General features: G+C 51.6%; 1 protein-coding gene across 11 annotated transcripts in view; it reads right to left on the bottom strand.

Annotated features, from left to right (window-relative positions):
- Positions 1–25,887, bottom strand: part of RIMBP2 (RIMS binding protein 2) — a 307,137-nt gene that overhangs the window by 33,804 nt on the left and 247,446 nt on the right. For 9 of the 11 annotated variants that reach the window (XM_086347255.1, XM_086347257.1, XM_086347260.1 and 6 more), the window contains exons 7-14: positions 23,071–23,216; positions 20,937–21,013; positions 15,349–15,458; positions 11,703–12,515; positions 6,645–6,796; positions 5,190–5,651; positions 4,007–4,150; positions 817–975 (exon numbers count right to left, since the gene is read on the bottom strand). In XM_086347255.1, coding sequence (XP_086203381.1) covers positions 817–975; positions 4,007–4,150; positions 5,190–5,651; positions 6,645–6,796; positions 11,703–12,515; positions 15,349–15,458; positions 20,937–21,013; positions 23,071–23,216 — 2,063 coding nt within the window. The remainder of the gene's footprint in view (positions 1–816; positions 976–4,006; positions 4,151–5,189; positions 5,652–6,644; positions 6,797–11,702; positions 12,516–15,348; positions 15,459–20,936; positions 21,014–23,070; positions 23,217–25,887) is intronic. The other 2 variants (XR_015144420.1, XR_015144419.1) reach the window with 1 other exon arrangement.

The raw sequence follows: 25,887 nt of genomic DNA, 5'->3' as shown, positions 1-25,887 counted from the left end.
ACAAACGCCCAACCTGTCTCCCCGGCTAGGCCTGCAGCTGCTGGAGCTCGGAGGCCACGTCTATTCTCATCCCCCAGCTTGGCGGAGGGTCTGGTGCTCAGAGTGACCAGCTTGTGCCGAGTGATCAGAAACCCAGCTGGAGTGGAGCAGTGGCACACAGCTCCCCAGACAAGGACGGTGGTGCACCCCAGGGGTGGGGTCTATGGGGGCCTCCAGCTCGATCTCCATCAAGGTGACCCCCATCAAACCCCTCGCTGAAGGCTACCTCAGAGGCAGAGGCAGAGGATCCTGGGATCCCTGGTGGGAGGTGTCTGAGAAGGGGCTTGTGTGTGGACCCCAGGAGGTCGACTGACCCTCCTCCGACCTCCTCTAAGGTCCCCTCTCCCTGGCCCTCCAGCCGTCCAGCAGGGTCCACCTCGGTCAATTCCACTAAAGAATCTCTTCCCGACTCCCCAGCTGCCCATCTCCAGTCTGACTCAGAGACAGGCTCCTGCCCTCCTAGGGCCTGCTGCTCTGCAGATAGACACGCAGCCAGGCGTTTGGGACTGGGGGTGGAAACTTCTCCGTTCTATTCTTTCTGATTGGGTTCTTAGTACAGAGCTGGGTGACCCAGGGATTCCCAGTGGGTTCTTCCAGACTCCTTCACCCAGACTTTTGGCCTGAGCGCAGATTCAATAGCAAGAGAAGCCCATCCAAATCTGGGGACTGTGCCTGCCGGGCAAGGCCCCTCTGGAGCCAGCTGCACAGCCCCCCAAATGAACAGGGATGGGGGACGGTGGGGACGGCGGTGGGGGGGGGCAGCGCCCCCGCACTGACCTTGAGGGCATTGTGGGATGTGCCGCTAGGCCGCCTCCTGCCCCCGTCCTCCAGCTGCATTTCAGAGTACAGCTCCTCCTCGTCCTCCTCCATGATGTCCGAGAGGTCAGACCCCCGGCTGCTCTCCGTGTGGTAATCGTCTCCATGGCAACAGTGCGGCTGGGGCAGGAGAAGGGGATGTGAATGGAGGGGCGACTCCAACACATGGAGTCCCACACCTTCCCCTGCTCTGCCCACTCTCGAGCTCAGGGACATGTCTGGGTAAGAACTGCTCACTCCGGAGGGGAGGGAATCACAGTCCCCGAGCTCATGGGGAGCCGGGATGGCAGAGAGAGGACCAGACCGGGCATTCCCACTCCAAGTCCAGATAGGGGCAGGCAGAGACCCTCCTGGGCTCTGGGCAGGACAGAATACACATGGGAAGACGTCACTTTTTTGGGGACTGGCAGCCTCTTCAACTTAGTGGCTGGACAAAGGCTCAAGTAAGAGGCTGTACATGCAGGGCTCAGGGACGGGTACGTATGTTGCATCTAGGGTCGTGCAGCAGACAGTGGCGGGTGGTGGGCAAACGGGCATATGCACTAACAAGTGTGTCTAAGAGTTGTAAGAAAAACATGGAGTCTGAAATTCACACATGTGCACACTGGGTTGCTGGTGAACAGCCTGGTCTGGGTGGGGTGGGACCCCCTGTGTGGCGTGCCCACTCTGTGGCCAGTCTGGCCACCCACACTGGAGAAGACCTGCCATTGGGGCTGCTTGGTGAAAAGCCTGGGTACAGAGGAAAGGGTCAACAGAAGAGCAAGGAAAAGTAAGCTTGCTAGCTAATGCGTAAACTGAACCAGCAGCCGCCCTGATGGGGTTTGGGATGAGGGGCGGGTCCAACTCAGCAGCCCCTTCCCATCCACAAAGCAAGTGCCTCCCTCAGCAGCTTGGAACATTTCCAGCAGCTCATATAGCACACCTTATGAGCTCCAACTTATGAGCCCCAAACATGCACAGGGGGCTTCCCCAGTGGCTCAGGCAGTAAAGAATCTGCCTGCAGTGCGGGAGACTGGGATTCAATTCCTGGGCTGGGAAGATCCCCTGGAGGAGGGAATGGCAACCCACTCCAGTATTCCTGCCTGGAGAATGCCACAGACAGAGGAGCCTGATGGGCTACAATCCATGGGGTCTCAAAGAGTCAGATCCCACTCAACAACTAACACTTTGACTTTTGACTTTGAAACACACACAGAGCTATTCTGTTTCTGCTGGACAGTGTTGATGAAGATTGATTTCTTTATTCTCCTGGTGGGCGACAAGACAAGTGTATTTAATAGCATCTTGTGACATGTTTATTAAAAACATCCAGCTTAGGGGCTTCCCTATCAGTTCAGTGGCTAAGATGCTGCACTTCCATTGCAGGGGACATGGGTTTGAACCCTGATTGGGGAACTAAGATTCCCACATGCCATGTGGCACAGCCAAAAAATGGGGGGAGGGGGGAACTGCTCATTTATGAAACAAATAAAACTTTAAAAAATGGTTTCAATTGCTCCTCTATATAAAGATATGGGGAAGCAGTGTGAGTGCCCAGTGAGGGGGGTTCCCACCAGGGGTCCCACCCCAGCTGAGCCCTCAGATTGGTGGCCTGGATGTTCTCAGTCTGAGAAGTGTGTGCAGCATCATTTGACCTGCTCCAGCCCTATTTCTTTCAATCAAGTGCCTTGGAGAAGACATAAAAGTGAACTGGTTTTAGATGAATAAACAAACATCAGGTTGGTTAGAATGAGGGCTTCCCAAAGCAAATGGGAAGGAACTCCCCTAGAGAACGCAGTCTCATTTGATTCAAACCCAATGATGAGTTAGTAATAAACTCATGGGATGGAAGTAAGTGTCTATTGTTTGCCAAATTTATCATGGATAAGACATTCGTAGGAATCTCTTGGTGGTGGGCACATGACCCTGGTCTACCCAGTGAGATGAGAAGTCTGATGGAGCTTCTGGAAAATGTTTTTCTACCAGTTAAGAGAGATGTGCCTGAGGAGAAAACCCCCTCCCTCCTTCCTTCTTTCCATCCTTCTTGGGATGCTGGCACGTGAGTGTGACGATTGGAGCTATGGCATTCACTTCACAACCATGAGAGAAAGGTCAAAAGAACGGAAGATTAAGAACCCAGAGCATGTTGAGGTTTGATAGAAAACAACAAAATTCTGTAAAGCAATTATCCTTCAATTAAAAAAAAAAAAAGAACACAGAGCTGGAACACCATTGAACAATTGAATCAACTTTGCAGCTTCCTACTTGAGGCTTCCTGTGAGATGGGAGAATGAAATGTCTTTGTTGTCTTAGTCATTATTAGTTGGGCATTCTGTCTCTTGTGTTTCCATGAATACAAGCAGAATTATTTTAATCTTTTAGATAAAGAACCTGATGATTGGAGAAGCTGAGTCACTTGCCTGCTAGCAGTGGCAGAGCCAGGAAGTGACCCCAAATCTATGAGATTCCAAGGCCCTCTTCTCACGGAAGTAGTGACACTGCCTTGCTGTAGAGCTGTGTGTTGAGGGGACTGAGGATCTGACGACTGAGAGGACTTCACTCTGCTGTCTCAAGATCTGAGGACTCTCCAGGCCCCACCCTTCCCTGTTGCCCAGGACTGGGGCTTGACACCATTCAAGGACATTTTCATTAGAATAGGCATGATCAGAAATTGGAGACAGAACCCATCTTGGATGGATTTGTCACTTGTGAGCCTTGTCTGGGAGGAGAAGCCCTGACATTTCATCCCTCCAAGGATGGGATATGGACCTTTCAGTTTCTGAATCTCCCATGATGCTTAGCACTTAGCCAATGCACATCACACATCTGCCTGATGAACAAAAGTAAAGAAACAAATGGTAGGTTTTGCCTACATTGAGACCAGGTAGTCACCTGGAGACTCAGCTGAGGCACAAAATCAGCCCACGGATGGATCCTCAGGGCAGTTGGGAGGGCAAAAGGCTCACATACAGACTTTTGAAATTGTCCCCCAGTGAGGTCACAAATGCACAGGCACCATTCAGTCTAAACTCTCCAGACTGACTGTGATTGTTGTCACCCACAAGATAAAGGTCTGTATTCCTTTATCTTTCTCACAGACCCGGGGCATGCAGGGACCTGAACCCCTCCCACCGGGAGCCACCATGGTGGGAGGGGGGTGGGCAGCACTCACCGGTTTGCCCAGCTCCGAGCCTTTCAGGAACTCATCCACGGATGCGCCCCTCCTCTTGACGTCCGGGGACTCATAGCCGTCCTCCTCGTCTGAGTTTGCATACTGTCCACTGCTCCTCTCCAGGAAGATGCTCCTTTTCTCTAACTTGGGAGAGGAGAGGGGAGGCATCAGGGCAGAGACCACCTGACCTTGGGGCCCTGACCTCCGGCTTGGAGCAGATGAACTGGGCACCCTGGGAGACAGATTCACCCAAGGGAGAGAGAGGCAGGAGGAGGGCATGGCCTAGTTCAGCTCCACCTCTGCTGCCTGCATCCTTTCACGGGTGTTTCCTACAACTTTCCATCTCATCGCACATTTCACCTGGGATGTGGTCCCACTGTCATCCAAATACTCCCCCTCCCCAGGACCCAGGCAATTTTGAGTGACAGGCAGGCAAATATATCTATGTGCCTGCACTTCTACATGTAGGTATGTATGTATACCTGTATTAGTCACTCAGTCGTGTCTGACTCTTTGCTACCCCATGGACTGTAGCCTCTGTCCATGGAATTCTCCAGGCAAGATTACTGGAATGGGTTGCTACTCCCTTCTCCAGGGGAACTTCCCAACCCAGGGATTGAATCTGAGTCTCCCACATTGCAGGCAGATTCTTCACTATCTGAGCCGCCAGGGAAACACGTATGTATGTATACATATGTGTATATAAGTGTCTGTGTGTGTGTATGTATGTATACATATACCTGTATGTATGTCTGTGTATGTACACACACACACAGCTAGAAGTCTGAAGTGAGTGAGCCAGAAGGTGACCCTTGTTTAGGAAGATGAGTCCCCAGGCCGACTCCCAGGAGGCACCTCTCAAATCCCCGGGCAGAGACCACCCGGATTGTGGGTTGTTAGCCTCTTTGCTAAGCCAGGCTGGTAGATAACCATTTCCTCTGGTTTTCTAGGTCCATATCTATGAAATGGATCCTGATTCCATCAGGATAAGACCTAAGATGCAGTCAGATAAACAGGGCATCCTTCTTCCCAAGTCAAGGCAGCCATTCTTGGGGGCTGGGTGTTTGAGGCACTTCTCCGCACACACTCGGGGTGCAGATGGGAGATTCCATCCCAGGTGGGCTGCGGGGATGAACCACATTCTGCGGGCAGCTGAACCAGTGAGGAAAACACCTGGCCTTACCCTGCTGCTCTCGGCCACCCTCTGCGCGGCTTCCCGGGCCATGGCCTTGGCGACGGAGGTGGAGACCGGGACGCCCTGCGGCTGCGGGAGGATGCGGCTGGGAGAGGGTGACCGTCGCCCGGGGCCCGAGCCCTGCAGGCCGGGCGGCTCCAGCAGGTGCCCGTGGGCTGGGGTGGGTGCCCGGCCATGTTCCCAGGCCTCGTCCACCGCGGCGTGGGGACCCGGGTGCTCATCTTTGGTTTCGGGGGCTCTGGCACTTGCTAATGGCTTCGGTGTGGGAGCAGTTCTCGGGTGGGGGGCTGGAGGCACCAGGAGGTCGGGGGGGATGGCAGCGACGGCAGAGTCCACGGACTCGCCCTGGGCAGAGAGGGTCCGCACGGTCACGCCCTTGGCTTCCAGGCTGCGCAGGCGCACCAGCTCCACGGCCGTGCCGTCTGCTGTGGGCGAGATGATCTCAGCGACCTGTGCACAGAGAAAGCCGGCTCGGCTTGGGGACTGCCAGCGCCCCAGGCCCCCAGATGCCTCCCGGGCCTCCCATGAATATCCAACTCAGACCGCGCTGCACAGTCTGCAAATTAGATCCGTATGGAGCCCCCGTTCCCGCCCAGATGTTGGCGGTTTGGAGGGACAGCTGAGCACATGCTTTTCTCCCACGTCTAGAACCAACCTAGAAACAGATGCGGGGGCTACAGAGGAATCAGAACACTAGGCTCATTACCAGCAAAGCTTGGCTCAAGGAAGATGCCATGGGGAGGCCATGAAAGACGGGCTTCCGGCTGTGGTGGAGGCATATCTGTGGCCCCTTTGGGGAGGGGAGCAGGGATCAGAGAGGGGGCCTTCAGCCTAAAGCAGCCACTCCACAAAATGAGCTCAGAGACTCGGGTGCATCTGATATACCACCTCCCAGCCGTATAGGGAAACAGGGTGGGGAGGGTGGGGAACGGACAGAAGCTTGCTCAGGCCCTGCCCCCCTAAAGCAGCCCTGTCTATTTCATGTGCCAGGACAGGGATGGGGGCTGAGATTAGGGGCTGCCCGATGGTGTGCATTAAGGATCCTGCAGAGTTTCCAAGGCGTTTGGACAAGACTACATCTCGCCAAGAATAGGTCTGGTGGAATCTGCAAGCCTATCATCTATTGAGGGGGCCCTGATGTTGTGGGACTCAAGAGAGGTGAATTTTTGGTACCCAGGGGAGAACAAGAAAGGGGTCTACCAGCAGAGTGGGGCAGGTAATCAGTGTGGGAGGGGGGCAGAGAATATTCTGGGAAGAGGATGGAGCAAAAAAGGATGGAGGTTCTCTGTGTTCTGCAACTGGGCCTGGCATGACAGTGTAGGGGATGCTTAGTAACTGCTTGTGGGTCTTGGGGATTGAGGAGAGAGGGAGGGTCACCCCTCGCTGAGTAGTGAGTGGTGGCCGGGAGACCTGGATGTGAGCACCGCCCCGATAAAAACTCACCCTCTGCCCTTTTGCGTACACGCCGTAGCCGGTGACATTGGCTCCATTGGATAGCCCAGTGGCCGTCAGAGCAGGCGGCCTCCAGGAGACCTGGACGGTGGCTGGGGTGGCCCCAGCTTGGACGGCAACATCTTGTGGGGGTGCTGGAGGACCTGGGAGGACAGAGGCAGAGAAGCTTTCACGACATGACCCCCTGGCAGGCAAGCTGCTACCATGCCTGACTAGCCAATGGCACCTGGGAACGAGATCTTTCATTACAGCCTCCAGGGGACAAGGGAGAATCTGAAGTGTGACATCGGAGCAGGAGGGCCAGGAAGTAGCAGCTCCTAGATGCACGCAGGGCCCTCCTGGAACCCACTGCGACTCTGGCCTGGCCAGTCGGCCACAAGGTCCCAGCGTTTGCAGAGGCAAGAGACCCCCACTGCCTCTCTCTCTGTCCCCTCCTCCCTCCGGTTCCCCCCATCCCTCCTTCTCTCTCTCAATCGGACTTGAGGGCAGTAAACCGGACCACACAGCACCCATCTCGCCACCTCCAGAGAGACGATGGAACCAGAAGCTGGAGAGAGGCGGTCTGATGAAGCCACCAGGATGCCAACTCCACACACACACTGCCCAGCCGATCAGCTGAGACGCTCACTTTGAAAGTCCTGAGCAGCTACTTCAAGCAACAAGGAGACAGGTGTCATATCACTGGTCCTTCCCAGTGGCTCCTGGTGACAGCAGGGCTGCCCGTCTGCCCTACAACCCTCAGGCAGCTCCCTTGCCTCTAGGTCTGGTGCAGAAGTCCTGTGTCGTCATTGTTGAGTTGCTAAGTTGTGTCTGACTCTTTGTGACCCCGTGGACTGCAGCCCACCAGGCTCCTTGTCCATGGATTTCCCAGGTAAGAATACTGCAGTGTGTTGCCATTTTCTTTTCCAGGGGATCTTTCCCACCCAGGGATTGAACTTGAGTCTCCTTTGTCTCCTGCATTGGCAGGAGGATTCTTTACCATTGAGCCACCTGAGAAGCCCCAAAGGTCCTATAACTATAGCATTATATTTGGAAAGAAATGTGCAACTTCTAGGAAGAAGGCCGTGAGCCTCCTCTTCCGAGACCCTGCTGCGGCCCCGTGGATTTCTGCATAAGGGAGGAAGGGCTCTTTGCTGAAGCTTTTCTACTTGCTGCTCATTCTGCTACTCACTTTGGACACCTGACATCACTTGATTCACACAACAGTCCTGTGTGAATCAGGACTGTTAGCGCATCCTCGTTTGCAAATGAGGAAATTAAGGTTCGAGGGAAGCTGCTCAGCTGTCATGTGTTGGAAGCCTGGCTGTCCTTGCAGTTCATAATGCGACTCTACCCTCAATGCGCTGTGATGCAAGGCTTCCGAACTGCTGAGCAACTGGGTTCAGAAGTTAGATCTTACCTGGATGGTCCACTCAAACGTGACGACGGCTCATTATTCTTAAGGGTGTAGTCAAGAACTGAAACTGGTCTGGGGGTTGCTGGACGCCTGCTTCTACTAGCACAGCAATGACAGTGGAGAGCCAGGGTTGTGTGAGTGGGGAAGGCTTGAGTATCTGTGACCTGCCAGCTCCATCCCATCCCTCCACTGGCCCAGAGGTGGCTGTCTGTCACGTGGGGGCGTTTGGTCCAACCACACACCTCCTGCCTGTCACCTGTGTCATTTTCACGACTGAAACTCCTTTCCTTCTGGGCAGGCAGAGGAGCCAGTCTGCTATGGACTGACTGGACACTTGTGTACCCCCAAATGCATATGGCATTCACAGAAGGCAGCTGTGGGAGGTGATCAGGTCTCGAGGCTGGAGGTCCCATGAACAGGATTCGTGCCCTTATTAACAAGGTGCCATCTACCAGGTGGAGGGGATGCGGAGGAGACACCGTCTATGAACCAGTAAGTGGGTTCACCAGACGCTGAGTCTGCCCAGGCCTTGGTCGTGGACTTCCATCCTCTAGGACTGTGAGAAATAAGTGTCTGTTGGTGATAAGCCACTCAGTTTATGGAACTTTGTTATATCAGCCCAAGCTAACTAGGACACCCAGGAATTGGGTGTGGACCTATAGGATCCTGCCCTGGGCTCAGTATTTCCTCTTGGTCCTCATATCTCTCCATCTCAGGGAGCTTCTCCACAAAGCCTTTCCTGGCTGTCCTAATGGATGTTCTTCTCACCTCTCCTTGGAGCCCCTAGGGTCCCCAGATTTGGTGTTTCTCACTTCTTCACCCCCAGCACTGACAATAAGACTTCATGGCAGGAATCAATGAATAGCTCCAGTCTGCACAGTAAGTCCCCTACATACAAATGAGTTCTGTTCTGAGAGCGCGTTCCCAAGTCCAGTTTGTTCATAAGTCCAACAAAGTTAGCCTAGGTACCCAACTAACATAGTCAGCTATGCAGTACTGTGCTGTTCTAAGTTTATAATACATTTCATACAAATAATACATAAAAATAACAAACACAGAAAATAAAGAAAGCATTTTAATCTTATAGTACAGTACCTTGAATAGTATAGTAGTACTGTATAGCAGCTGGCATCAGTAGACAGACAGGAAGAGTTACTGACTGAAGGAGGAAGAGGAGGTGGGAGATAGTAGAGCTGAAGGATTGTCAGCAATAGGAGATGGAGGACAAGCTATCTTTTCACCTCAATTCACACTTTCAATCTTTCTCACTTTTGTTTCCATTGTTATCACTTAGCGCTTCTTAGCAGTACCAGCTATGTCACCGCTGCTTTTAAGCTTGGTTCCAGACATCCTGGACTGGAAATACAGACACTGTACTACTGTCCTCTATGCGGTACTTGTAAAGTACACAAAAGTACGCCCACTTGTAGAGGGTGCACGCATGTGACAATGTGTGCCAGACACAGGACTAACTTACATGACTGGACATTTGAACGCACGTTCACATCTTTGAACGTGCACAACTTGAAGGCTCAAACGTAGGGGACTTACTGTATCTGCAATTAACATCCTCATAGGCAGGCAATCCAACATCACCTTATAAGATGAATGAATGGACCCTTCATAAATCAGTTCCTGCTCAGACCCACTTTCTCCTTGAAACAGTGTCTGTCCCAACTGCCCCTGACCTTGCTTCTTTGTAGGTTATACTACTCTAGGCTGCCAGTGCAGGAGACATAAGAGATGCTGGTTTGATCCTTGGGTTGGGAAGATCCCCTGGAGGACGGCATGAAAACCCACTCTAGTATTCTTACCTGGAAAATTCCATGGACAGAGGGGCCTAGTGGGCTACAGTCCATGGTGTTACAAAAGAGCTGGACGCGACTGAATGACTGAGCATATATGCACAGGTCAGACTCTAGTTGATGATGGGTTTCAAAAAGAGCGGAGAGCAACATGCACTAAAAAGCAGATCCATTGCAAAATGGAGGGCCCACCTTGCATTAGATGTTAGGCTTTCTGCAGCTGGTAGAAATGATCCTGGAGAACCACTGAACTGTTTGTAAAACTGACCTGACAACTGAAGTTGGGCAGAGCTGGATTAATTAATCACAGAAGACAAATCCAAGGAAAGTATCCAGACAGACGTTTCGAGGGAATTCTGTGAACATCACAGGACTAAAAAAGGCCATTGAGAAATCAAAATAGCCCTCGAATGTTTTTGCAGACATGACCTTCTTTGCTCCAGGAAGGCTGCTCTTCTCAAGAGTTCAGGGTCCCACCCTGGGCCCAGCTCAGAAGGGCTGCCTGTTTTTGGGTGTGCCAGAATGTTCATTAAGATTTTATGGAAAACCCAAAGTGAACTTTCTGGCCAACTGAATATGTGCACCCCAGCCAAGATGAGCATGACGGAACTTTATGGAAGTGACCGTTAACAGCTGTAGGATCCAAATAAATCACTATGGGAAGACCCCACAGGCTCATCCATTTCATCCTATCTCTTTATGGTTTCCCTGGAGGGAGTATGTGGGGGACTGGAAAGGGGAGCACCCCTCCTCCTGTTACAGCTGGGAAGTCAGGGAGGAAGGTGGGGTTTCCCTAGCAGATAGAGGTGTCCGGAACCCCAAATTGTATCCACAATGGAACTTCATGTCTTCTACAGTCATATATATATCAAAAGAAAAAATGAGGGCCTTCCCTGGTGATCCAGTGATTCCCAGTGCAGCGGGCCAGTTTCCAAACCTATCCCAGGAACTAGATCCCACATGCTGCAACTACGACATGGCACAGCCAAATAAATAATGTGTGCGTGTGTGCGTGTGCACGCGTGTGTGCATGTGTGTGTGCATGTGTGCGTGTGTGCACGCACACGTGTGTGTGTCTGTGCATGCGTGTGCACCTGTGCATGCATGTGCACGTGTGTGTGTTTGTGTGCGTGTGTGTGTGTGTGTGTGTGCATGTCCATGATCAGTCGTGTCCGACTCTTTGCAACCCCACGGACTGTAGCCTGCCAGGCTCCTCTGTCCATGGGATTTTTCCAGGCTAGCATACTGGAGCAGGTTGCCATTTCCTTCTCCAGGGGGTCTTCCTGACCTAGGGATTGAATCCCCATTTCTTACATCTCCTGCATTGGCAGGCAGATTCTTTACCACTAGCACCACCTGGGAAGCCCATAAATAAATACATACATAAATATTTTTTAAAAAAACGAAGATGAAAAGAAAAAATGAGAGAGAGACAACAATTGTGAGAGTGCTACAGGCACCCCCTTTCTCTGTTCCTTTCAGTGAGCACGTATTCAGGAGTCGGTGGCCCCAGGAAAACAGACCTTCCTGCCCCCTAGGATGCTCCCTTTGCTTCCTGTCTGTAGGATGAGTCTCTTACAGATGCAAGCATTAAAATATGTCCAACAACACAGCCCATCAACAAAATCAGAGTTCTCTCTCCCTTGCCCTCCGTCTCTCTCTGTCTCACACACACATACATGGCTCATGCATGTATTTCATGCTTCCCAGCTGATCCAAGGATGCTCCAGGACAGTACTGGCTGTCTGAAGCTCCCCTCCTGCTCCCCCCTCCCGCCCCTCCACTTGCACAGGGTGACATCCTGGTGTCCCCTCCCTTGAGGGGACCCCTCCCAGAAAGAGGGCTCACCTGCAGGCAGCGTGGAGAACTCCACGAAGGCCTCCTTCCTCTCCCTCTGCTCCAGGGGTAGCTGCCAGGGCATCTGATGGGGCTTGGCCAGGACCTTCACCTTGTAAGCCATGTTGGGCCTGAGGTTGCAGAACTGGTACTTGTACCTGGCGGCCCTGACGACATCCAACTCCTGCTCATTGAGGAAGATGACGTGGCTGTAGTTGCTGTTGGTGGGCAGCCAGGACAGCTGGGCAGAGATCTGGGTGATGTTGTCCACGCGCAGGTGGGAGGGAGCCACCACCACATCCTTGCCCACCAGCAGTGTGCACCGCAGCTCGTCCGAGCTGCCCCGGCTGGTGACGCACTGCACGGAGATGCGGTAGGTGCAGGCTGCCATGTTCAGCTTCTCCACCAGGGCCTTGGTCCTGCCGCCCAGCGCCAGGCTCAGGCGCGTCTCCGCGTCCACCAGCACATTGTAGCTGTTCACGGTCCCCCAGCCCGGGGGCACTGCCGGGGGCTCCCAGCCCACAATGACACTTTTGGCGAGTTGTTTGATGAGGGTGATTTTCCGAGGGTAAGGCACGATGTCTTCTCCGATGTCGTCGATGTTCACGTCCAGTGTCCCCGCCCCGTGGTCGGCGAGGCTGGAGTCCGTGAGCGTCGGAGAGTGGAGGTCCAGAATGTTCTCCCCCTCTGAGCTGATGCCTGCGTGGTTGATGAAGTTCTGATCCTGGTCGTTACCCAGCGTGCTGGCCAGTCGAGACTCATTGTCCTGGATGAAATCCACGAAGTTGGAGGGCACCAGGCCCCGCTGCCCATCCAGAAGCTCCCCTGTGGGGCCAGGGACAGGGTTAACACCCGACTATCCCGTGGGGGCCCCCAAGGTCCTGCTGTGGAGTCTGCACCTCCCCCCGAGGGGACCATATGGAAAGCAATGGGGTTATGGTGGATTCCTCAGTTCTTTCCAGGAACCTCTTCAACATCACCTCCTCAAGAACCCCCTACCCTGTGTCTGTACCCCACTACCTGCCATCTGCCACCCCCATCAGTCATGGTGTCTTTCCCCCATAGTGCCTACCACACCACGATCATCCCCTGTGTACGCCTCTCCCAATCAGGAGGAAGGTCTGGGAGGGCAGAGACCTGTTCTTTTCTTAATTGAAGTATAATTGCTTTACAATGTTGTATTAGTTTCTGCTGTACAATAACATGAATCAACAATATGTATACATATATCCCCTCCCTCTTGACCCTCCCTCCCATTCGCCCCCCACCCCACCCTTCTAGGTCATCACAGAGCATCGAACTGAGGTCCCTGTGCTATACAGCGACTTCTAATGAATGAGTAAAGAATACGTGGTACAAATGTAAAATGGAATCTCACTCGGCCATAAAAAGGAACAAAGTTGGGTCATTTGTAGTGATGTGGATAGAGCCAGAGTCTGTCATTCAGATGAAATAAGTCAGAAAGAGAAAAACAAACAATACCCCAGGGGATGTGTATGGAATCGAGGGAAATGGCACTGATGGAGCTATCTGCAGGGCAGGACTAGAGATGCAGACATAGAGAACAGACTTGCAGACACAGTGGGGGAAGGAGAGGGTGGGACGAATTGCGGGAGGACAGGGACCTTTGTTCCCTGCTGGCCCTAGAGCCACACCTGGCACACAGTAGGTGTTCAGTAAGTGTTTATCAGAAGAATGAACAGCATGTAAAATATGTGGGTTCGGAGGCTGTTACACATCTTACTCTGATTTTTGATTGTATGATGACACAAATGGCAATTAAAAGGTGACCTTCCCCCTCCTTGCAAAGCAGTATGTCCATCTCAGCAAAATTCCCCAAACGTGTCCATTTGGTGGGAAACAGAGACGATCTATCGGGTGCCAGAGCCACCCGTAGGCTGAGTGGCCAAAAAATGCCACCAAACTAGTTCTTGTGGCCACAGGCGATCCCAGCGGGGATCGCTTTTTGTTTCAGGAAATGGTCTCATTTCTGTGTGTTCTCTTTATTCATGGGGCATGAGAGCCCGCTGAGAGCAGAGCTCTGGAAAACCATGAAGTGTTTTGAAGATCTTCAAAGATGACACAGTTTGGATAATCTTGCAATACCAGCAGGCGAGGGCTGTTCGTTTCCCTGATTTGTCACAGAAAAGGCTTGACTAGGGGTCCCGGGGTCTGGGAGGCTTGGAGTACATGAAACGAACAGTGGGTTCTGCTCCCAGTAGACCCTCCCCCGCAGGGAATGTGCAATGTGCCCAGGAGAGGGAGGCTGACCACTGAACTGGTCCTGATTCTCCCACAATCAATGAGGGTCTGAATCTGCTCCTGTCCTCAGCTGGGGGGCGGGGCTGGCGGGCCTTGAGATGTCAATCTTTGCCTTGAGGATGCTCTGAAAACACAGCCTCATTCGACACAAGGGAAGAAGGAGGAGGGGGATGGGAGTGACGGCAAGTCCTATGTACCAGGCCCCTACTTCAGACCCCACACCTTCTTCCTTATTTATCCTCACAGCCACCCCTCACGTTGGGAACTGTGAACCTCTATCTGCACAGTGAGGGGAGATACTTCTCCCCTGTCACATGGACAGAGCACTGAGCCTTGCCGCCTGCCTTTAACCCAGCCTCCAGAAAGTCTACATGGGCACAGTGCTGGTGCAAATATTCTAGAGAATTCCAGCGAGGGTTTTCTGGCAGCCACCCTGGCACACAGGCCATCCAGGGCACACGGTTCTCCCCCATGTGCCCCTCGGTGACGGCAACATGAACTTATGTTAAGAGCTCAAACTGTTTTGCCACTAGTCCTGGTGAAATTTCTCAGGTGGTCCAGTCACAGCCATGCCTCTGTTCCCCTGGTAGCAAACAGAAAGCGAGAATTTCAAGGATCTCAGATTCTAGCATCTTCCCAGACAGAAAACCAGCTAAGGCTGGGCTGCTGACCTCAGGCTACCAGACCTCAGGCCAAGACATCAACACCAAGAGCCGAGAGTGTGGCTGAAAACTCCAAGAAAACTTCATGAGGTCATGAAAGAGAAATCGGCTTGTTTAGTAAGAAATAGTTTTTTTCTGCTCAGAGGAAACCAAGACTCTTCTATTAGGGCAATAGAAAAGTTTAGGGAACCGAGAAATCTGGACTTAGGAAGCTGCTGGGGATGTTACATGCTCATCCTCTAGCTACAAAAGTGACCAAGAGTATGAGTTTTGGGAGATTCCTGATTTTACACCATGGCAAGTGCCCATGAAGGAAGTGGTCAGACAGGATGTGAGGCCAGACCGCCCAAAGTTAACAATAGAGCCTGAAGGTCAATGGGAGTGCTGTTAACCAGGTGAGGTCACCTGAAAGGAGCCTTGGCCCTTCTGTGGGGACGGTGCTGTGCAGTAAGATGGGGACAGTGTGGGGAGACACTTGTCTGTCAGCCCCACGTGTCTGCAGTAGCTCCTGGGAAGCTCCGTGGACGTGAACGTGAGATGGTGTGCACTCCGTGTCAGAGGGTTGCTTGGGGTTAAAAATAGGAAACCCTACTCAGTCAACCAAAAGGAGAACAGACACCTCGTGATTCTGAAGGGCAGGAGGGTCAGAGAGGAGACTGGGGCGGCCAGAAGTGATCGGGGCCCGGCCCTGACCTGGCTTGCATGTGCCCACCGCCCACCAGGCTCTCACTGACCTTCATAGAAGCCATCCTCATCCATGTCTCCATAGACGTAGAGATACTTCCCTGCTGTGAGGGGCAGCTCAGCCTCTGGGTTCTCATTGGGCCCATCGAAGGGGTTATAACTAGAGGGAGAGACAGACCCACTAGGTGAGGCTCTGGGTGGAGACTGACACCAGCCCATCCCTTCCAGAGCGCGGAGACCTCCTGTCTGCTGTCACCTGGATATTTTCTTTTTCTTTCTTTTCTTTTCAAAAATTTTTTTCCTTTTGCCTGTATATTTTAGACCCATGCAATGGTTTGGTACCTGTGAGTTGTGTGTGCTCTGAAAACTCAGACCACTAATGTCTCAGCTAACACAGATTTAAAGCTAAATGGTAATTCTGCAACCAAGCTGTATACTCAGAGTCCTTCGTATCAGATGTCATTTGTGTGTGTGTACACATGTGCTCAGTGTACTGCTGCTAAGTCACTTCAGTCGTGTCCGACTCTGTGTGACCCCATGGACGGCAGCCCACCAGGCTCCCCCGTCCCTGGGATTCTCCAGGCAAGAACACTGGAGTGGGTTGCCATTTCCTTCTCCAATGCATGAAAGTGAAAAGCGAAAGTGAAGTCGTTCAGTCATGTCTGACTCTCAGCGACCCCATGGACTGCAGCCTTCCAGGCTCCTCCATCCATGGGATTTTCCAGGCAAGAGTACTGGAGTGGGGTGCCATTGCCTTCTCTGGAATCATATAATTCCAAATTATATTGTGACTCCCTGGACTGCAACCCACCTGGCTCTTCTGTCCATGGAATTTTCCAGGCAAGAATACTGGAGTGAGTTGCCATTTTCCTTCTCCAGGGGATCGTCCCAATTCAGGGATCAAACCCATGGCCCTTGTGTCTCCTGCATTGGCAGATGAACTCTTTACCACTAGTGCCACCTGGAAAGCCCAGAAGATGTTTAAATGATTCCAAAGTATATGTTTTAACAGGCTTCTAAATTGGTAAGCAAATTAAAATGCTACTAAGGACTTCCCTGGCGGTCCAGTGGCTAAGACTCCAGGCTCCCAGTACAGGGGGCCTGAGTTCAATCCCTGGTTAGGAAACCAGGTCTTTTATACTGCAACTAACACTGGCACAGGCAAATTAAAAAAAAAATAAAGTAATTAACTCTATAATGTTTCAATACATTTTATTGAGGGAAAGTAGAATTGTATGACATATACTATTTAGTTATCTGTGTACATTTTAGGCTTCACAATATGACATGATTATCTTTTCCCTCATGAAAGACTCTATCATATCCATTTTAATGGTTATATAATATTCCACTGGGTAGACTAATATTCTTTAATTGATCCCATGTTGGGCATGGATATTTCTTCAAACGTTTGGCTGATATAATCAGTGCTACATCCAATGTTCTTGTCAACATATCTTTGCTCACTTGCCCACTTTCTTCCTAAAGATGAGTCCCCAGGAAGCATACTTGTTTGGCCAAAGCCATGCACATTTTGAAGGTCTTGGGTATGTTCAGCAAAATATACTGAAAATGATGCACATTTTATCTTCCCCTCTCTACCAGGACTATAAAAATGTCCTTTTCAAGTCCTCAAAATATTGGAATTAACACTTTAAAAAGTCACCTTCAACTTGCAAAAAAGAACTTGTGAGATGAATTTTTAATTTTATAATTAAAAGATTGGTTAATTAAAATAGGAAACGCCTCATCAAGAAAAAGAAAATGTGGCATGACTGATCATGGCAGATGACTGGGTAAACAAAAGAACAGCTTCACTCATTGTCCTGTCACACAAGGGGTGAAGCCACAGCCCTTAGGCCCACCCAGGGACAGTGTGCCCTTGAAGGATTCGGGATGGGAAAATAGAATAAGGCTTCTGTGGTTTTGGTAAGATGGGCATCTTAAGAAAGAATTTCAGTGACTCCAGGTTCTGGCATCTTCCCAGACATACAAAAGCACTAAAATCATTAACTTGAGAAATGTGTTCTTTGTGATCCATAGGGCTTCCCTGGTGGCTCAGAGGGTAAAGCATCTGCCTGCAATGCAGGAGACCTGGGTTCGATCCCTGGGTTGGGAAGATCCCCTGGAGAAGGAAATGGCAACTCACTCCAGCACTCTTGCCTGGAGAATCCCATGGACATAGAAGCCTGGTGGGCTACAGTCCATGGGGTTGCAAAGAGTCAGACATGACTGAGCGACTTCACTTTCACTTTCAGTACTATTTTAATGCTTGAGTACATGAATTTCCCAGCCCCAAAAATTCATATATGTCCTGGTTCCTCCCCTAACTCTTCAGAGTAGTTTCTCAGAGCTACCAAGGGCTGTCTCTTAAGCCACAGTCCTTGTGATGCCCTGAATAAAATGTAACTCACAGCGTTTACGTCATGCATTTTTTTCTTCAGTCAGCAGTAGTCTGCTGTAACTAATCATGGTGATGTGATGATGGTTACACACCAGCAGCCCCGTGAGTTACCAGCACTTCCTTTATTTGATCCCTATTAATGCCCAGTGAGGAATGCAGAGATGATATTAATATTATTATTCTCAATGTTCATGGCCAATTGTGATGACTTATCCAAAGTCATAAGCTCATTAAGAGGGGGGGTATGGAACCAGAGGACTTCCCAGGTGGGCTAGTGGGTAAAGAACCCACCTGTCAGTGAAGGAGACATTAAGAGACACGTGTTCGATCCCTGGGTGGGGAAGATCCCCTGGAGCAGGGCATGGCAACCCACTCCAGTACCCTTGCCTGGAGAATCCCATGGACAGTGTAGCCTGGCTGGCTACAGTCCATAGGGTCGCAAAGAGTCGGACATGACCAAAGTGACTGAGGCGGCAGGCAGCTGGAACCAGAATGAAGGCCTCCTGATCTTCTCCCTGTGAGGTTTTAACTATACCAAGCCACTCTTTCCCTTAGAGACCAGAGGTCCAGGAACATCATCCAGTGCTCTGAGGGTCTTCCTGTGTCAGTAACTTCCCTGGGGCATTTGCATCAGGAAGATAGCACAGTTTACAATGTGCTCCATCTGGTTGCGGGTGGGGTGGGGTGGTAAATACACCACCAGGAACACACAGAGGATGGAAATGGAGCTTGCTGAGCACCCTGGCTCTGGCTGGTGACCTCATGTTGGAAGCACACTGGTTGACCACATGTGCTTTCTCTTTGCCTGGTTTCATGCTGGCTGTGAATCCAGACTCTGGGTGCCTTGGCTCTTGGGCACCTTCCCTGGAATGAGGTCTCGTCTTCCCAGGAAAGTGAAAGGAAGGTGAGTCTGGCGGGCACACGGCCCCCGCAGCCTTGAGGGACCAGGCTCATCGCTGGGAAGGGAAACAAAACTGGTGAGGAAAACAAACCCGAAGCCAGCTCAGCATCCCGGCCATAACTCCAACTCACTGGCCTGGAGGGTGTGTTGTGCTGAGCAGCTGTGCTCAGCCTGGTTCCACACACACACAGGAAGAACCATCCTCCAATCAGACACGGGGTAGGTGGAAGCCCTCCTTCCCAGGTCCCCAGACTGGTGTCCTCAAAGCTCTCCCCGGCACTGTGGCAATGTCCCCACAGACCATGTGAAGGATGCTCGTGGGTGCAGTCAGCCTTCAGATGGGGGACCCTCCTCAGGGGCTGTCTGGCATCCTCACCCAGGACTCTCCAGCCCAGGGCGGCTTCTCCATAGGCTTCCATCATCTCAATGTCAGAAGTGGGTGTGCACTGGTAAAATTAGTGGATCAGCAGAAAATAATTTACTGATCAGCAGATCAGTTATTCGAGATGATTCTCAGTGGAGGAAGCAAAAGGCTTTGAAGGTATATGGATAGGTCATCCCCTACCACCTCTGCTCGAACAAAGTCTAAACATCTCATGCGGGAGGCATCCACGCCACTGGTGATAGCTCCTGAAGTCTGATTTCTCAGCAGTTCTGTGCACAGCCCTGAGGTGGGACTCTGGTGCCTGATGCCAACTAAGAGGGCAGTGGCGTCTGCCCTGCCTGCCCTGGCCAGCCCGGCCTGCAGAGGGTCACTGGAGAGTCTAGGAAGACAAAAGCCCGGGTCTTTACTAAGCATAAAGTACTGGAAGTCTGACTTCCATATCTGCTTTTTGTGACTATTTGATTCATTCGTATCTGTACACATGGCTGACTTTGGATGGAGGCTTGTTGCGTTATAACCAGGCAGGGAAGTTGCGGCCAGGTGGCTAACCCTCACCCATCTCAAAGTTTTCGGTGGTGACCACCAGGAATCTGAGAGTCATCCATGACCAGACTGGCTCACGTTAGTGGATACGGACACATGGGTCCTCCAATGAGAGCTCAGCTCCCTGGCCGTGACGGTTGCGTGATGCAGCCAGGCACTGGACAGACAGGAAAGATGCTGGAAAGGCATTGAGCAGGGTGTTCTGGGCAAGGATAACACTTTCTGAGTTTCAGCTTGCTGCCTGTTATGCGGTGAATCGCATCACCCCAAAAAGATGTTCGGATCCTACGTCCTGGCCCCTGTGGAGGTGAGGTTATTTGGAAATAGGGTCTTTGCAGGTGTGATCAAGTTGGGATGGGGTCGTACTGGAGTAGGGAGGGCCCTAAGCCAATGGAAGGGGTCCTTGTAAAAGGAGGAGGGAACACATAGAGGCAGAGGGAAAGAGAGCACAGGAGGATGGGGCAGAGTGGAGTGGGGCATCTAAGTTGAGGAACCTCAAGGATGCTGACAGCCAGCTGGGAGAGGCAGGACAGTCCTCCTCTGGGGGCTTCAGAGAGCACAGTCCCACCCACACCTCAACTTCCCACCTCTGGCTTCCAGAACTGGGAGAGAATGGACTTCTATGGTTTTAAGCCATCCAATCGGTGACAGTTCTGAATGGCAGCCCTGAGAAACTAACACAGTATCCAAACTCTGTCTACCAGAACAGAGAAACTCTTTGTTTTGTTCAGTCACTAAGTCACGTCCAACTCTTTGCGACCCCATGGACTGCAGTACACCAGGCTTCCCTGTCCTTCACTGTCTCCTGGAGTTTCCTCAGACTCATGTCCATTGACTTGATGATGCCATCCAACCACCTCATCCTCTGTCGCCCCCTTCTCCTCTTGCCCTCAATCTTTCACAGCATCAAGGTCTTTTCCAGTGAGTTGGCTCTTCTCATCAGGTGGTCAAAGTATTGGAGCTTCAGCTTCAGCATCAGCCCTTCCAATGAATATTCAGGGTTGATTTCCTTTAGGATTGACTGGTTTGATCTCCTTTCAGTCCAGGAACTCTCAAGGGCCTTCTCCAGCACCACAGTTAAAAGTATCAATTCTTCGGCTCTCAGTCTTCTTTGTGGACCAACTCTCATATTCATATATGACTACTGGAAAAACCATGGCTTTGACTATGTGGACCTTTGTCGGCAAAGTCTCTGCTTTTTAATACTCTGTCTAGGTTTGTCATAACTTTTCTCCCAAAGACAATCTCTTGGCATTCTCCAAAGCCTGGCTGAACTCCCGCCTCTTCTCAGTGCCGGGGAAGGGACCTATCAGCTCATGGAGTGTCCTACCCATCACCCCACCTGCCCCGAGGCCGCCCACCCTCACAGATGTTCGGAGGATGCAGAGAGGAGCATTGCCCTTACCTGTAGCGTGCGACACACAAGTGGACCTTCCCCGAGTACCTCTGCTTGGCGGTATTGGAATTCCGATCATTATCCATCTATTAAAGACAATGGATATGCAGGTTATTGATGCCGAAGGCTTCACATTTCATGCTGGAAACACACAGGAAATCTCTTCCATGGTCTCCCCAGGGTTTTCAGCCTCACATGGTGAGGACTCTGCCCACCATGAGATTCTGCCACACCTGGGTTCTCAGTTTTGGGCATGCCCCAGAGACAGGGTAGGCTCCTGGGTCACACAGAGAACATTTATAAAGGACTCATCTCCTCCAGTACTGTCTGATGTCACTTCTATGTGGAATCTAAGAAATAACACAAATGAAGGTATGTGCAGAACACAGACAAACTTAGGTTACCAAAAAGAGGGAGGGATAAATTAGGGGTTTGGGATTAACAGTTACGCCCTGCTGCTGCTGCTGCTAAGTCACTTCAGTCGTGTCCGACTCTGTGCGACCCCACAGACGGAAGCCCACCAGGCTCCCCCGTCCCTGGGATTCTCCTGGCAAGAACACTGGAGTGGGTTGCCATTTCCTTCTCCAATGCATGAAAGTGAAAAGTGAAAGTGAAGTCGCTCAGTCGTGTCCGACTCTTCGCGACCCCATGGACTGCAGCCTACCAGGCTCCTCTGTCCATGGGATTTTCCAGGCAAGAGTACTGGAGTGGGGTGCCATTGCCTTCTCCAGTTATGCCCTACTATATACAAAATAAAAGAACAACAAGGATACACTGTATAGCACAGGGAATTAGAATCATTATCTTGAAATAATCTATACTGGAGTATAATCTACAATAATACTGAATCACTATGCTGTACACCTGAAACTAACATAATATTGTAAATCAACTATGTGTGGTGTATACATGCTAAGTCTTTGCAACTCTATGGACTGTAGCCTGCCAGGCTCCTCTGTCCATGGGAGTTGTCCCATGGACAAGAATTCTCCAGGCAAGAATACTGGAGCGGTTGCCATGCCCTCCTCCAGGGGATCTTTCCAACCCAGGGATTGAACTCTTATCTCTCACGTCTCCTGCATCGGCAGGCAGGGTCTTTACCACTATTGCCACCAATATAATATTGTAAATCAAATATACACCAATATAAACAATAACAACAACATATAAAGAGCCACTTAAAAAAAGATCTCATCTTCTCTCACAGAGTGGTGAGCACTGTGATTTAAGGCCTGAGATGGTCACTGCTCCAGAGCCTGCCAGGCTCCTTGGAGGACAAAGTTAGCCCAAGCTCTGTGTCCTCAGCCCTCAAGGACCCCATACAGGGAGGGGAGTGCTCGCACATGGATGGTGCCTGGTGCTCCTGGGAATCCTGCATGGAGGAGGCAACACCGAGCTCCTTTCTCCTGGTGCCCCCTCCCCCTGCCCTACTCCTCTCTGCCTATGGGGGCTACAACCATCTTGGGGTTGTGGGGAGGGTAAGACAGGGCCCCAAGCTGGAGGAGTGGGTGGTTTTTCTCCCAGGGGAGGGTGGGAGTGACTGTGACTTGTCATGTGTAGCCCCCTCCTCTGCCCCCCACCCCAGGATAAAAAGACCCGGGACTCCTGCCTGTTCCCTCCCCACAACACACTCCCACCCCTCCCCTCTGGAGTGGGCTCCGCAGGAGTTAGGCCACAGCACTCCCGTCTCAGGGTCTTTCAGTGGTTTCAGCCTGGACTGAGCCAAAATTTGAGAGCTTGCTTGAGGTTTCAACTCGCCTCCCACCCCATCCCCAGGTCTTCTCCAGCCCAGCGGCCTTCACCTGGGCTCCTGCTCATAGATAGACCACAAATGGTCCATGGCCAGTCTGAGAAGGGCCGCCCTGTCCTCTGCCTCGTCCCTGCTTGTTGGGTTCAGGACATTCACCGTTAGCCGACTTTTAGATGTTGACTCATTTATGGTCATTCTGCCCATTAAAGCAGGGACTCCCTTGTCTGCAAACTGGGCCCTCACACCCTGGCATAGAGTAGGTGGTCAATGAAGATGGGTTAATGGGAGTGAAGGCAGAAAGGGAACTAGGGAGAGAGGGTGGGAGGGCCACCCACAGCCACAGCCCACATCATGGGTAGCAGGGCAGCTGGCCGAGGCCAGGACACGACTCACGTCTGATTCAAATCTGCATCTTGGGCCACCGGATCTTGACAGGAAGGTGGGCTTGACGGACAGAGGTTCCGGCTTGTCACCCGGGAGCGGGAGGGGCCGGATATATTCACCGATCACAGTGTGGCTTCCAAGGGCACTCTCTTGACCTGGACACGAACATTGGAATGATGTGAAAGACGGTACAAAGGAAATAACCAAAGCACGCTGGACATGTGCCTTCCCTGTGGGTCTTTCCTGTCTTTGGCATCAGCCTTTGATTTTCATTTCAGAACCCACCCATCTCCCACTCTTCATCTACACCCTCTGCTCTGGGCCGTCCATCTGGCAGAGTCCATTCCTGGCTACACTGGTTGTTTGGTGGAGATAGTGTTGCACGCAAGATGGGAAGGTCCCATCAGAGAGACCTTCGTGGGAGTCATGAGCAAAGAGGCTCTCCTTTTCCCCAGCTTAAAACAGAAAGGAAATGAGATTTAGTCGTACAGCAGCCACACTGTCCCCAGGAGGAGGAAACTCCATCTGACAATGCAGCCTGCTCATAGAAGGAGGAGCTGAAGGTGGAGAGGCAGGAATCAGGTCCAGATGGCATGGTTGGAGCCCTTGAATCCAACTGTGTGTTCATACACTAAGTTGTGTCCGACTCTTTGCGCCCCATGGGCTGCGCCACACCAGGCTTCCCTGTCCTTCACTATCTCTGGGAGTTTGCTCAAATTCATCTCCATTGAGTCAGTGATGCTATCTAACCATCGCAGCCGTACCTGAAGCTAAGCCATCTTCATCTACTCTACATGATAAATAAATTCCTTTTTGCTCACACTAGTGTATGTCAGCTTTCCTGTCACTTATTCTTAATAATACAACCTGAACAGTCCTGACATACACAAAGTGGCCAAATGGTCAGGTTTACGGCTGAAAAATACTTTTGATAAGAGATTCACTAGGACCAAGCAGATCTCTACCCATCCTGTCCTCATGGGGTTGCTGGCCCTGTCCCAGGCACTATGGGGGGGAGGTGGGGCGGGCAGGGGAGAATCGAGACCCTTGATCAGTGCTGGCCCAGACCGTTGGATTAAAGTCAGGAGTGTATTTTTAGGATCAGACATGAATTACAGAATTAATTTTTCCCCCTCCCCGAGTTCTCGCTGCCCAGTGGGCTGCAGACACCCTTCCCTGGCTTTGTCTAGCCTCTGGCTGTGGCTCTCCCATCATGGGGACTGGTTCACAGAGGAAGATGACTCACTGAGCCCAAATCAGGAGAAACAAACACTGTAAGAAGTGTTCCACAAAGACTGCATGGAGGTCACCCCCTCAGGCCCAGTATGATTAACAAAACGGTGGCAAAGCATTACTGCAGCAGAGAATTGACACTGAAGTAGACCCCCGGGCCCTGCGAGGAGGCCAGATCCCAGGGAGCAGCAGCCTGGCCCTGGTCACTGCCCAGGATCCCTAATGCCCACAGCAGTGCTCGGCATTCAGCAGGTGCAAAGTCCGTATTTACTCAGGGAATCGACTCTCAAATCCTGCAGCCTCAGGAAGTCAGCTGAGGATGCGGCCTGCTGCTTCAGTGCTGCAGTGGAAGGGTGTCACTCTGACATGGGACTCATCCAGGTCAGTGACCTGTGAGTGGAAGTGACGTGTCCTACTTTGGGATGGAAGCCCTTTTGAGCCAGTGTCTAATTTGTTATGCTTCCTTTCCCCTGAGATGGAACATTCCAGACAGAGGAGGCTCAGCATTCCCGAGTGAAGACAGTGTGGAACCCATTCCCTGATCCAGTCTAAGGTGGACATGGAGCAGGATCAAAAGAGAGAGAGACTTGTGCTGTTTTAAGCCCCTGAAATTTGAGGATTTTGTTACTGCAGCTGAACCTAGCCTGTCCTGACTGATACACTGCTGCTGGGAGGAGCAAGGGGTGAAATGACCAGAGTTGCCTCCTATTTACATTTTACTTAAACAAATCCAGTTTTCTAGAGAAAAATAATCTGATGCCTGTGGCATGTTTACCTGTCCTTCTGCTCTTTAAGTGAATGTGAGATTAGACACAAAATCATGTCATGCTCTCAGTTGCATGTTCCTTTGTGATCTGCATGCCTCAGGATACATATTTTTTGGGAAATATGGCCACTGAGCCCAAAACAATGACTTTATCTGGTGTTTCACCGAAACTCAGCTCCAATACTGGAAGGAAGCTGGCGATGGAGGGGTGGCTCTGCGAGATGACACGCCCCCTTCCTAGTACATGTCCAGGGATAGTTCTGTTCCTGTGAGGTTCCAGCCTTGCTGGTTGCAGGGGTGACTCTACTGCACAGAAGGTGAGTCCCAACCAGGGGCTCACAATCAAGTGGTCCTGTCCTCCTCACCCTCAGGCTGACCCAGCCTTAGGCAGGAGGCCCCCGACAGGACGTGCAGCACACTGGCCTGGTCCTGCTCTGATTCTGAACTGGCCCTGCCCACTCCTTCCATCCCCCACCCTCCTCTCCTGCATAAGGAAGACAGGCCAGCCCAGCAGGGAGTTTCTTCATTACCCTCATTCTTAAAGTGGTCCCTGCCATCTGCCAACAAAGAACGACCTTGAGGAGGACTTCAGGGTTGCGTGAGGAAGCCCCCTTGCAGGCATTCCTCCCATGGCCACTGATGCCAGCATAGCAAGCATGCTCTAAGGATGCCGCCAAGTATGCCCAGCTAAGGAGCTGGTCATTGAGCACAATGGCTCTTCCAAATGCCTAAACAGAAGCCTTGGTGCAAACCTACTCTTGTACCAGGGTCTAGAACTCCCTTAATAGAGACACAGCCCTGTTTTGGTTTTGTTTGTTTTATTCTTA

The sequence above is a fragment of the Bos grunniens genome, chromosome 17, assembly GCF_055505025.1.
Source record: "Bos grunniens cultivar Pamir isolate PY7600 chromosome 17, Bosgru_T2T1.0, whole genome shotgun sequence".
NCBI classification, from domain to species: domain Eukaryota; kingdom Metazoa; phylum Chordata; class Mammalia; order Artiodactyla; family Bovidae; genus Bos; species Bos grunniens.
Note: the sequence above shows the minus strand (reverse complement) of the source record. Positions and strands in the feature narration are given on the sequence as shown.